This window comes from Jaculus jaculus, chromosome 17 (assembly GCF_020740685.1).
Source record: "Jaculus jaculus isolate mJacJac1 chromosome 17, mJacJac1.mat.Y.cur, whole genome shotgun sequence".
In the NCBI taxonomy this organism is placed as follows: Eukaryota; Metazoa; Chordata; class Mammalia; order Rodentia; family Dipodidae; genus Jaculus; species Jaculus jaculus.
This window is the reverse complement of record NC_059118.1, coordinates 16,606,956-16,619,673: the sequence shown is the minus strand read 5'-3', so window position 1 is coordinate 16,619,673 and position 12,718 is coordinate 16,606,956. Positions and strand designations below refer to the sequence as shown.

Here is a 12,718-nt window from a genome sequence, read left to right as displayed (position 1 = left end):
GCAATCACATCCAGCTTCATGTATTTTTTGCAAGCAAATTGTGAGAGAAAATGGACACACCAGGGCCTCTTGCCATTGCACACTAACTCTATACTGCAGATGCATACACCAATTTAGGCATCTAGCATTTTGTGGGTCCTGGGGAATCCAGCCTGGGCCATCAAGCTTTTTAAGCAAGTACCTTAACTGCTGAGCCATCTTTCCCAATTTATTCTTTAAAAAAAAATGTTAGCACTTTCTGGTTTTTTTAAAAAAAATTGTTTATTTTTATTTATTTATTTGAAAGCAACAGACAGGGAGAATGAGGGAGGGAGAGAGAGAATGGGCACGCCAGGACCTCCAGCCATTGCAAACAAACTCCAGATGCGTGCACCCCCTTGTGCATCTGGCCAACATGGGTCATGGGGAATTGAGCCTCAAACCAAGGTCCTTAGGCTTCATAGGCAAGTGCTTAACCACTAAGCCATCTCTCCAGCCCCACTTTCTGATTAAAAAAAAAAATTTTTTTTGTTTATTTTTTAAATTTATTTAAGAGTGACAGAGAGAGAAAGAGGCAGAGAGAGAAAGAGAGAGAGAATGGGCTCATCAGGGCCTCCAGCCACTGCAAACGAACTCCAGGTGCGTGCGCCCCCTTGTGCATCTGGCTAACGTGGGTCCTGGGGAATTGAGCCTTGAACTGGGGTCCTTAGGCTTCACAAGCAAGCGCTTAACTGCTAAGCCATCTCTCCAGCCCCACTTTTTGATTTTTTAAAATAATATCTTATTTATTTTTGAGAAGGGGGTACACATCAGGGCCTCTAGCCATTGCAAATGAACTCCAGATGCATGTGCCACTTTGTGCATCTGGTTTTATATAGGTACTGGGGTATTGAACTTGGGTCGTTTGGCTTTGCAGACAAGTGCCTTAACCACTAAGCCATATCTCTAGCCCTGATGATTTTTAAAATATTTTTATTTATTTATTTGCAAGCAAAGAGAAAGGCAGATAGAGAGAATAGGCACACCTGGTCCTTTATCCGCTCTAAACGAACTCTAGATGCAGGTGCCACCTTGTACATCTGGCTTTATGTGGGTGCTGGGGAATTGAACCTGGGTCCTTAGCTTCACAGGTAAGCTCCTTAACTGCTAAGCCCTCTCTCCAGCACCCTCCTACTTATTCTTTTTTCCCCTCTATTTCTTTTTCTTCTTTTTATTTTTTTTATTTTTATTTTTTTTTTGGTTTCTCGAGGTAGGGTCTCATTCTAGCTCAGGCTGACATGGAATTCACTATGTAGTCTCAGGGTGGCCTCGAACTCACGGCAGTCCTCCTACCTCTGCCTCCCAAATGCTGGGATTAAAGGTGTGTGCCACCACACCTGGCCCTGTGTTTATTCTTAATAGGAATGACTGACCAGAGGTGTCCTTCCTAATATGAATTATGTACCTTTATTATTATTATTATTATTATTTATTTATTTTGGTTTTTCGAGGGATAAAAGATATACACTACCACACCCAGCATACCTGTGTTTTTTTTTAATATTTAATTTGAGAGAGAGGAAGAAAGGGGAAGAGAATGGGTATGCCAGGCAGGGCCCCCAGCCACTGCTAATGAACTCCAGATGCATGGGCCACCTTGTGCATCTGGCCTATGTGGGTCCTGGAGAATCAAACCTGGGTCATTTGGCTTTACAGGAAAGCACCTTAACTGCTAAGCCATCTCTCCAGCCCCATGCCTATATTTTTTAAGCCTGTATTTTCTCTCTTCTCTGCCTTTTTTACCTCACTTCTTATCTTTGTAATGTAGTTGGCCTTAACCAAAAGGTCAAAAAGAAATTATTTGTCTTTGTTGTATCATGTATTTTACTCTGCTAAATTTTGGGATTATCAAAGAAAAGACAGTAAATATTAACTCTACAGCATATTACTTATGTTTAGAGGACTTGAAATTTTCCATAGCTAAATATTTTTGTGCCCAAAGGAAGTGATTTTCTAAAACTATGTTTGTTTGTTTGTTTATGAGAGAGACAGAAGGCCTATAGCCACTGCAGACGAACTGCAGATGCATGTGCCACCATGTGCATCTGATCTACGTGAGTTCTGGGGAATCAAACCTGGGTCCTTAGGCTTCACAGGGAAGTGCCTGAATACCTATGCCATCTCTACAGCCTAGAAAGTGATTTTCAAATTCAGAGCTGCGTATGAGTAGACAATAATGGCTTCTAATTTTTTTTTTTTTTTTTTTTACTTACTTTCCTTAGAGTTATCCAAGGAAGTAGAAATGGAATCAGTGGAAAATCACCCACCAGCTAAAGCATTGGAAATAATAATGGAACAAAAGACTACTAACATAGTACCATGTGGAGAAACAGAGATAGCCCCAGCGGAGGACATGACACCAGCCTTAGAAACAGAGGTGGCAGTGACTAAAGATATGGAAGAGCCCACCGAACCAGATGTCATATTGGCCAAGGACTTGCATCCATCCCTCAACTCAAATGCATCCTTGGCCAAAGACATGATACAGCCCATAGAAACCGAGGTGGCCCCAGGCGAGGATGTCATAGTGCCTGCAGAGACAGATGTGTCTTTAACTGTGGATGTGCTACCACCTGCAGAAACGGAGTCGGCCCCAGGCCAGGATGAGGCACTATCTAAAGAAATGGAGACGGTACCTTCTATAAAAATGGATATAGCCCCACATGAGGACATAGTAGCACCCAAAGAAACCGAGACCACCCCGAGTAAGGGTAGAGTGTCACTGTCAGAAACAGAGGTGCTCATAGCGAAGGATAGTGCATCATCCACAGAAATACCCTCAGCTGAGGAGATGGCCTTGACCTCAGAAACAGAGGTAATCTGGGCACATGATATGGCACTACCCTCAGATACTATGGCAGTTTTGCCTAAGGATACTATCCTGCCCTTAGAAACAGAGAGGTCCCTGGTCAAGGACCTGAATCCATCTCTGGGAACAGAAGTGGCTCTAGGCAATGATGTGGCTCCATCCTCAGCAACAAAATTGGACCTAGTTGAGGACATCACTCCATTCCCAGAAACAGAAATGGCCCTGGGTAATGAGATGGTTGCTATGGTTGAACCAAACGCGACGGTCCAGGCCAAGGATGTGAGCCCACTCCCAGAAAAAAAGGATGCCTCAATCAAGGATGTGCCTCTGCCTCCAGAAATAGAGGCTGCCCTAGCTAAAGATGCAGCTCTGTCAATTGAAACTGAGGAGACTCTGACCAACAACATGACTTCACCCAAGGATGCTGTACCACCCTCAGAAACAGAAGTAGCCTCAGTTGTAATTAAAGACACAGAAATTGCACGGACCCAGGAGGGCAGACGTGAGGATTCTCTGTTAGACTCTGTCCAGCAGGCAGCACCACCAGCTGTGCCTCCCTTCACTGTTTCACCAGGTACGAGCTTTGCCTTCCTCTCAGTGTTTCTGTCCACCAGGGTGGAGTCTCTAGATGATTAAGGGACAGACTTCATGCCAGGTCAATAAAGACAGTCGTGTCCTGTGTTGTAAGTCTGTTCATATTCCTACTGCTCTTAATAAGTTCTTTCTCACCTTTTCTTTCCTCTAACCTCTACTTCCTTGTTCATCCTCATTGGTGCTATCTTCCAGCTTTTCTTCCACATGATTGAAGCAAGGAGATAAAACCCACAAGCTTCTGTTACCCCATCTACCTAGTGACTTGTGTCAGTGTTCATTGACTCTGCCTTCTTCTCTCTGCCACTCAACCAATTTTAACCCCTTTGACATTGAAGCATCTCTACCAACTCAAAAATATATTTATTTTTCTCATCGAAAGAAGAAGAAAAAAAACAACTTCCTGATCCTGCCTATCTAGCTGTCTGCTGCCTATTGTAGGAGAAATCCTCAAAAATTATTCTCAATTTCAATTTCTGGCAGGTAGAAACATAGTTGAAGTAATACATCTCTGAAACTTACATGAATTTTACTCTTACATTTAGAACCAGTCAAAGAAGCTACAGGCCAAAAGTATAACTTGCCAATAAATGAAGATTCTATGCTAGAGAAATCAGAGCAAAAGAAACCGATCAATAGTCAACCTTCTGAACTTTCTCTAGAGACCTCAGGTGAGTTAGGAATACAATATGGATTGGAACAGTTTAAACTCATATTTGCTGATGATGGGGGAAGTTGCTTCTAGTTCTTATGTTCCATAGTGGTAATTAGCAGTATAGTTTATAAAGTCAGTTTTCTTTCTTCCACAGATTCCATTTTCTTAAATTTTAATCCAGCTGAGCTTTTCTCTATCTTGTATCTTCTCAGGCATGTTACTTAACTTATCTCAGTTTACCAGCTACTATAAAATGAATAAATTTATCAGATGTTCAGTATGTGCCCATAGCCCAACAGCATCTGTACTGCCTGGAAACATTTTAGGAACACACAATTTTGGGCTTCATCTCAGACCTTCAGAATCATAATTTACCTTTTTTTTCTTCTTTTTTTGAGGTAGGGTCTCACTCTAGCCCATACTGACCTTGAACTCACTATGTAGTCTGAGTGTCCTCCTACCTCGGCTTCCCGAGTGCTGGGATTAAAGGCGTGTACCACCACACCTGGCATAATTTACCTTTTAACAGAATCTCAAGGTATATGTGGTGGTACCTCACACCTATCCTCCCAGCCCTCAGGAAGCAAATGCAAGAAAGTAGCTTTGGATATACCAACCAAACTCCAGGCCAGCCTGAACTCTACATAACAAGACCCTGCCTACAAAATAATTCTCTCTCTTTCCTGCCTGACACTCCTCTCCCTCCACAGGATTTTGCTTTGCAGCCCTTTTTGCTACTCGTGATGTAGGTCAGGTTTATCTCCAACTCATGGCAGTCCTCCTGCCTCAGCTTCCTGAGTGCTGGGATTACAGATGTATGTCGCCACGCTCAGTTCTAAATAATTCTTAATATTCTTTGAACCTTGACTTGAAATACTGTAAGATGCTTCCAACTTGGATTACATGTTTTGGTGATAGGCTAGAGCACATACATATTGTCATTGGTTAATAATTTTTCTGTTTACTTTTCTGTGACTGTCATTGGAATGTGAGCTTGAAGTTAAAGGCCATGTCTCATTTCACTTACAGTTGCTAGTGCTTTGCACTGTTTAGCACCAAGTAGGAGCTAAATGCATGAAGGTTTAAATCTCTTATGAACTGAACATGTCAGTAAAGATTAATTAAGGGCTGTGTATAAAATAGGCCATCTACAGCACATGTATATTCAAGTTACTGTTATAACCTAGGTGGAAAGAGAACTTCTCAGGAGAGAATTCTGATAACAAACATTTACATAATAATTGAAAAATATGAATGATGGCCTCAAATAGCTGCTGGTTAATTGTCATTTATTGTTAGCAATGCAGTGTGGTACTATAGCCTCACAATTTTTTTTTTTTTTTAAGAAAAGGTATCATTAACCTGAGATAAGGATAAGATAAAGAGAACACTGATGGATTAAAGAAAATAAAAACATAACAAGATAAAGTTCTTTGAAAACAAATTTGATAGGAATGATTATAGAGCTGGTCTTACTAGCTTCTTTCAAGGTTCTTCATATTGTTTGACTTCCTAATCCTTTTCTAAGGGTGTTCATCCTAGTTGTTGAAATTGTTGTTAACTTACTTAACATTTATATTTAGCATTTATATTTCTTTTCTGTTCAGAAGTACAGTTAGATACAGAACATTGAAATCAAACACATTGTCTTTCAAAGTAGGATGTTCTGGTTCTGGAATGATAAGAATTTTTCTCTCTTCAAAATATTCATCCTTTTTTTAAAAAAAAAGTTTCATAAATTTTGCCTTCTGGTCTGTTTCCTAGCTTCAATCTGATTGATTTGACAAAAGATTAATATAATATTTGTGACAGAATTGGAAATTCTATCCAAAATTACCAAAGATAGGAACTAGGATCTTACCATCCAGTTTTAGAATTGGGACTTATTTACTTGTTATCGTAGCAATGATAAGTATAAATGAGTCAAATGAGATTTATAAATGGTAAGTGCTTATAAAAGTTAGAAATTTTGAAATGTTTAATATTTTGAAAATATGTTTGAAAAGAATTCTTTAAGATAATATCTTTGGTAAATCCAGGTAAAGGAGAGAAATGTTTCTGGAAAAAGCAGTTTAGTAAAAGTAGACGTACATAAATGGCCCACCAAATGACCTTTCTTTTTAGAAACAATAACAAGGAATTGTTGTTTGGAATTTTAGCCAAGTTCATGTATTGCAGGTACCCCTCCCTCACAAGGCAAACAAGCTTGCAGACCCAGTGGCCGCAGGTCAACTCGGCCCAAACCTGCCAGGGTCCCTCCTGAGATGCTGGAAGGCTTTCCTCCATGGAAGACTCTTGATCCTAGGCCAGGCCCCTGCCCTTTGTCTGAGCTGGGTTGGGTCTCTGGTTCATCTTCCCATGGTGAGCCTGGAAACCACAGGGAAAGTATTCATTCTGACTTCTCTGTGCCCCAGAGGGATCACGGCAAGGGGCCCTGGGATGTAGAAAGTATACCGATGATGATGAAGAAGAGGAAGAGGAAGCCAAAGCAAAGGAGAGATCCTCAGTCCCGGGCTGGGGGCCTGTGGGATGATGGTGCTGCCCTTGAACCTAAAGGTCATCACTTTGTAACTGGACCCCCAAAATCAGGTCTTCTCCCCAGCCAGCCTGCTGTCACGAGCCCAGAGTACAGGCTTGAATCCAGAGACAACCTGAAAAGTGAATGTGCAATAGAATCAGAGAGTCTCACAGTTACTTTGTGTCCAGAACCGCCTCTAAAAACCATAGCAGCTTCTCAGCCCCAGGGGAGAGTAGAAGAAGCTGGCAAAGGCAGCAGATCAGTGCCAGAGAGCCAGAGTGGGAAATCGCTGCAGCGAGAGGAATGCAGGCCACAGCACATGCAGCCCCTGAAGACTCCTGTGGATGCCAGCCAGGCAGTGGACCCTTCCAGTCCGAAAGGACCGCGGGCCGAAGCATCTGCCCACACGGCAGAGACACCTTTGGAGGTGAGACCCAAAGAGAGTTGCTTGGCTGCCTTAGACCAAGAGATTAAGCATAGAGTTTCAAAATCCTCATTGGCAAATAGCCCATTAGAAGATAATCTAAAAGAAGGGAATGATGAAAGTAAAATAACTAAACTACAGACTGTCAAAAATCAGGAAGACTTTTCGGAAGGAGCAGTTAAAGAGCTTAAAGAACTACAAACAGAGAAACTTCCCAGACAAAGAGAAGAAAGCAGCCAGTTTGCTTCTCAGGAGGCAGAAGGCCAAATGTTAACGGAGACTCCTGGTCTAGGGCTTGAGCCCTTTCAAAGGATGGCAGGTGATGATGGCAAGAGCAGAAAAGGAAGGGGAAGTTCTGGGAGAGTCAGAGCAAGTTGTGGGAGGTTGAGACCAAAACCTGAGATGCTGTTTCTTCTGGACAGCAAGAAGGATGGAATGACTGTTGTACCAAGTGAGCGAGTCCCTGGAAGTGAAAGAGTGACTACGGAAGATGAGAGAAAGACACGAGAGTTGAATCCTTCAAAGCAACCAGGGACGGTTAGTGCTCTCACCGAGGCAATGATAGCGAAGGAAGCCAAGGAGATGACTGACCCTAAGGTGGAAAGTACTGGGCAGGCATTTACTCCTTTGGAAACTAGGTCAAATTTGACTCCATCTTTTGATGTCAGGACAGAAAGCGGAGCTGTACTTACATATATGGAGGTCAGTAACCAGAGCAAAGAAGGGAGCTATCCTTGGGTGGATAATGAGTCAGCTCCAGGTATTTCTGAGAAGCCTAGAAAGAAAGGCAATGAAGGCAAAAACAAAAAAGTTAAAAATAATTATCCTATACAGCCTACTAGGCTGGAGGGCAAGGAGGAAACCCTCAACTCACCTTTCTTAGGGAAGGGTGCTGATACTGGTAGCACACCCCATAAAACCAGGGAATTAAGGCTGGTTTCCCCCCAAACGCCTGATGCTATGTTCTCACCTGCATCAGATATACCACCAGTAGAAGTAGTGGACAGAAAGGGTAAAAGTACTGAGGTTCACTCTGCTGATATTGGGGGGAACAAGGCAGACACAGTCAGGGCTTCTGCTGTTATTGAATCAGCTGCCAGCGTGGCAGGTAAGAGCTGCCAAGACCAAATCCAAGGGGCAGGGTTTGTCCCCCCAGTAGTGACTGAAGAGAATAAGACAAGTGCTGCCCAGGGACCCCCGGCAGTGGCTGACAAACCCAATAAAAAGAGCAATGATGGAAAATACAAAAAAGTTAAAAGTAGTTTGCCCGAGAAGCACATTCTGGAGAATAAGACTGATACAACAAAAATACATATTCCCATGGAAACCACAGGAGACCGCAGGATTGAAGGAATGGGCTATGTGGATGAAAATAGAAATATTACATTTACCTGTCCCAGAACACCATCAGGGCTCATAAATAAGTCAGCTTCTGTAGAGGCCGTGGAATCATCAACCTCTGAAAACCTGTCCACTTCTTCTACTCAGATAGTAAAGGAAGGTAATTCCTTACTAGACACTTCTTCAAAAAGTGGGCAAGAGAGAGCCCCAGCCCAGGTTTTCAAAGTACTAGTGGGAGATAGTTGCATTAGAGATGGAGTCCCAGCACAAGAAAGCCCCGAGGCCCCCTCTGCTAGTGCAGCAGCCACGGGAACTGTTCGCAGCCCTGGAAGTCACTGTCTGAAGCATAAAGGTGAGCATGCTGATTGCAGGAAAGATGAAGTAGGTCTAATCAGTGAAGGGAATGTGGTTGCAGAGTCTGAATTAGTGCACCATGGTGCCTCTAAGCATTCAGTACAGCAAATCACAGACCCAGCACAAGGACACTTTCTTCCTGGAGTGCCCACAAAAGACCAGAGCCTGCCAGGAGAGGTCAGAGTCCTAGAAACACATGCAGATGGGGTTGATTTGCCAGCAGTTCCAGTGAACAAAAAGAAGGAAACTGAGAGAGGCTTTGCTCCAGCTCAAAATCCTGACTTACCGGGAAACAAAGCACAGAGGCTTAGTTTGTGTGAAGACCAAAATGCAAAACATAGAGATTCAGAGACCCCAGATAGTTTGGATAAAAAGGGAGATATCACTCTTTTGCCTCCTAAAAGTGAAAAGGATAAAGCCCAAGAAATTAATTTGGCTTATGATTCCAAGGGCCCAGAGAGTTTAGATAACAAGATAACTCCTTTGCTTCCAAAAAGTGAGAAGGATAAATTAAAAGAAATTAGTAAGGCTTGCGAAGCCACAAAATTGGATTGTGTTCCTGTTCTGACACCAGAACTACAGCTCAATTTCTCAGGTGGCAGCCCTGAAGTTCCTCCTTCAGGGGTAGAAGATAAATTGGTAACCACTGCTCCCAAGGATCTTCAAGTCCCAGATCTGAAAGAAAACATTGCAGAAGCACCAAAAAAACAATCTGCACCGAAGATAGTGGGTGAAAGGAAGCAGGAAGATCAAAGCAGAGCAGCAGAACCAATGAAAGGCTACATGAGACCTACCAAGTCCCGAGGACTCACTCCACTTACGCCAAAGTCTACAAGCCAGGACAGAGAGAAGTCCAGACAGCCCAAGTCCAGTGGTATGAACCTGCCATGGGGAGATGTGTGTGCGCTTATAACTTGAGTCAGCATCAAAACAAAAGTCTTGTGTCATGGTTCCCTTTAGACTCTAATCAGCCTTGGTTTGTTGGCATGAAAACGTATAACTACTACATGTGTGCTTTCTGCAAGGCATGTTCTGTGTCCAGCTTGAGGTGTGTTTTTCCCAACATTGAACCTTGAGTTTTTATGGGAAGTTGAGGGACAAAAACAAGCAGTTACTATCCACTGTTCTTTTTGGTTTTCCAAGGTAGGGTCTTGCTCTACTCAGGCTGACCTGGAATTCACTGTGTAGTCTTACGGTGGCCTTGAACTCACAGCAGTCCTCCTACCTCTGCCTTCCGAGGGCTGGGATTAAAGGTGTGCACCACTTCACCCAGCTATCCACTGTTCTTAGGTTTTTCTTTTTAATTGTGCCTCTTTTGTGTAAAGTTTAGGCAAAGTTCAATCATTATTTAGTAGAATTTATGATCTTTATTTTTAATATGTAATAGTTTGAACTGGTGGGACTAAATCCAAATTTTTTAAAAGGATTTTTTTAAATCTTTATTTAATTTTATTTATGTGGAAGCAGAGAGAGAGTGAGAGAGGAGAAGCAGGCACAGAGAAAATGGGCACACCAAGGCCTCTAGTCACTGTAAATGAATTCCAGATGCATGTACTCCCTTGCACATCTGGCTTACATGGGTATGAGGAATCGAACCTGAGTCCTTTGGCTTCATAGGCAAGCACCTTTACCACTAAGCCATCTCTCCAGTCCCCCCAAATTGATTTTAGATCAAATAAAAATAGTCTGCCTTCTGAGGAAATTGCTCAGACCAGCATTGGTAGGGACAGACTTTGTTGTTAGTCATGGGTAACGATCTCTCAGTGATAAAGCCACATTCTTTTCACCAGTTTGGCAGCTTATAGCTATTGGCAGTATTTGCATGGGGATTAAAGTTTGGGGCATGATCTGTATCCCTAAAACTGAACTGTGATAGATTCTCATAATTTAACCTTAAGTCAAGTAATGAGTCAAGTAATCAGGATGAGATTAAGATGATTCCTTTAAGATTTAGTGAGATTAGCTACTTTCCTCCCTCCACCCACTGAGAAATACACAGTTAATCATGGCTTCCTTGAGCCTAACCTGCACAATGTATTTCCTTACCTTTGAGGGGTTTTTAAGCCTGCACGTGATGCCCTTTTTTAACCAGCCTGCATATTATAGCTACTAACTTGAGAAACTTAAAACAAATGCCACCAACAGAAAGAAATACCAGTTGATCTTAGCCAAAAAGCTAGCTAGAGTTTTATATAGGAGCTTTGCCATGGGTTTGTGCTCTGCATTGGTGGGGATCTGTCCTTTTGGGAAAAGCATGTGCACTGTGCATGAATTTGTGCTGGTGTGGAATGCTTGCTGTGTGAGTAAAGGATGCTACAGTTGGTTTCTTTTTTCTTTCTTTCTTTCTTTTTTTTTTTGAGGTAGGGTTTCACTATAGCCCAGGGTGACCTGGAATTCACTCTGTAGTCTCAGAGTGTCCTTGAACTCACACCGATCCACCTCTGCCTCCTGAGTGCTGGGATTAAAGGCGTGCACCACCACTCCTGGATACAGTTGGTTTCTGGCATATGATATTTTCATCTTTTTGCTTTTATTTTCCATCTCTTAGCCTATTAGCAAGGCAGAAAAATGAAGTACAATAGTGTGTAGAGAACATTCTAGAATTCTATCAAGTCCTTTAGTTTTGGTATCTAGCCCAGTTCTTGAGTTTCATCAGTGAGCAAAAGAATATTGGTAAATTTTGTGAAAACCTAGCTAGTATTTCCAAAGAATTTTAGAAAGCACATATGTAGTCAGGCAGGAACTACAGAGCTTTCTACACCCTGCCTTTGCTAGACCCAGCTCAGATTCTATGTTAAGGGGCTGGAAAAATGGCTTAGTAGTTAGACACTTGATTATGAAGACCACTGGCCCAAGTACCATTCTTAAGCCACCCACATAAGTCAGATGCAAAGGCACAAGTGTCTGGTGTTTGTTTGCTTGGCACACCCAAACGTATGGTCACACACAAATACTTCCCCCTCTTTCTTTTTTTTTTTTCTTCTGAGGACTAAGCCACCATGCCTGGCATACTTTTAAGAAGGAATCTATGTAAAGGGTCATTTTGTAGAATAGCGAAAGGGAGTATTAAGTATTTTTGATACACTTTATTCTCTGAATTTTACCACATTACCTCTAATAATGATGATGATGTTAAAAATAATAATTTTATGCACTTGCTTGTGAAGCCTAAGGACCTCGCTTTGATTCCCCAGTACCCATGTAAGGCAGAAAGCACAAGGTGGGTAGTGCATACATCTGGAATTCGTTTCCCATTGCTAGAGGCTCTAGTGTGCCCATTCCCTCTATGTGCCTATTTCTCTCTCTTTTCCCTTCTCTCTCAAATAAATAAATAAAATGTTTAAAAAAAATAACTTTAGGGTGTAAAGAGATGTCTCAATGGTTAAGGTGCTTGTCTATAAGCCTAATGGTCTGGGTTTGAATCCCCAGTACCTACATAAAACCAGATAGACAGTGGCCCATGCATCTAGAGTTCATTTGCAGTGGCTGGAGGCCACGATGTGCCCATTCTCTCCCTTTTCTCTCACTGCTTGCAAATAAATAAATATTTTTTTAATTTTTAAAAAAATAATAGTTAAGTGTCATGGAGCCAGATGTGTTGGTGCATACCTTTAAATTCTAGATGGAGGCAGGGGAATCAAAGAATTCATGCTGGGCGTGGTGGCGCACACTTTTAATCCCAGCACTTGGGAGGCAGAGGTAGGTGGATCTCTGTGAGTTTGAGGCCACCCTAACCTGAGACTACATAGTGAATTCCAGGTCAGCTTGAGCTAGAGTGAGTGAGACCCTACCTCAAAAAACAAAAGTACTAATGTTTTTCAAAGTTGGGTGCCATGTAGTCCAGGTTGACATGGAATTCACTCTGTAGTTCCAGCTGCCTTTGACCTCTTAGTGATCCTGTTAGCCCGCTGAATGCTGGGATTAATTAAAGGCATGTATTCCACACCCAGCATAAATCAGACTAGCCTCCCCCCCCCCCCCCCGAGGTAGGGTCTCACTCTAGACCAG

General features: G+C 42.4%; 1 protein-coding gene across 8 annotated transcripts in view; it reads left to right on the top strand.

The window, feature by feature from the left end:
• Window positions 1-12,718, top strand: part of Map4 (microtubule associated protein 4) — a 157,767-nt gene that overhangs the window by 100,772 nt on the left and 44,277 nt on the right. For all 8 annotated transcript variants that reach the window (XM_045136878.1, XM_045136884.1, XM_045136883.1 and 5 more), the window contains exons 7-8: window positions 2,241-3,401; window positions 3,964-4,089. In XM_045136878.1, coding sequence (XP_044992813.1) covers window positions 2,241-3,401; window positions 3,964-4,089 — 1,287 coding nt within the window. The remainder of the gene's footprint in view (window positions 1-2,240; window positions 3,402-3,963; window positions 4,090-12,718) is intronic.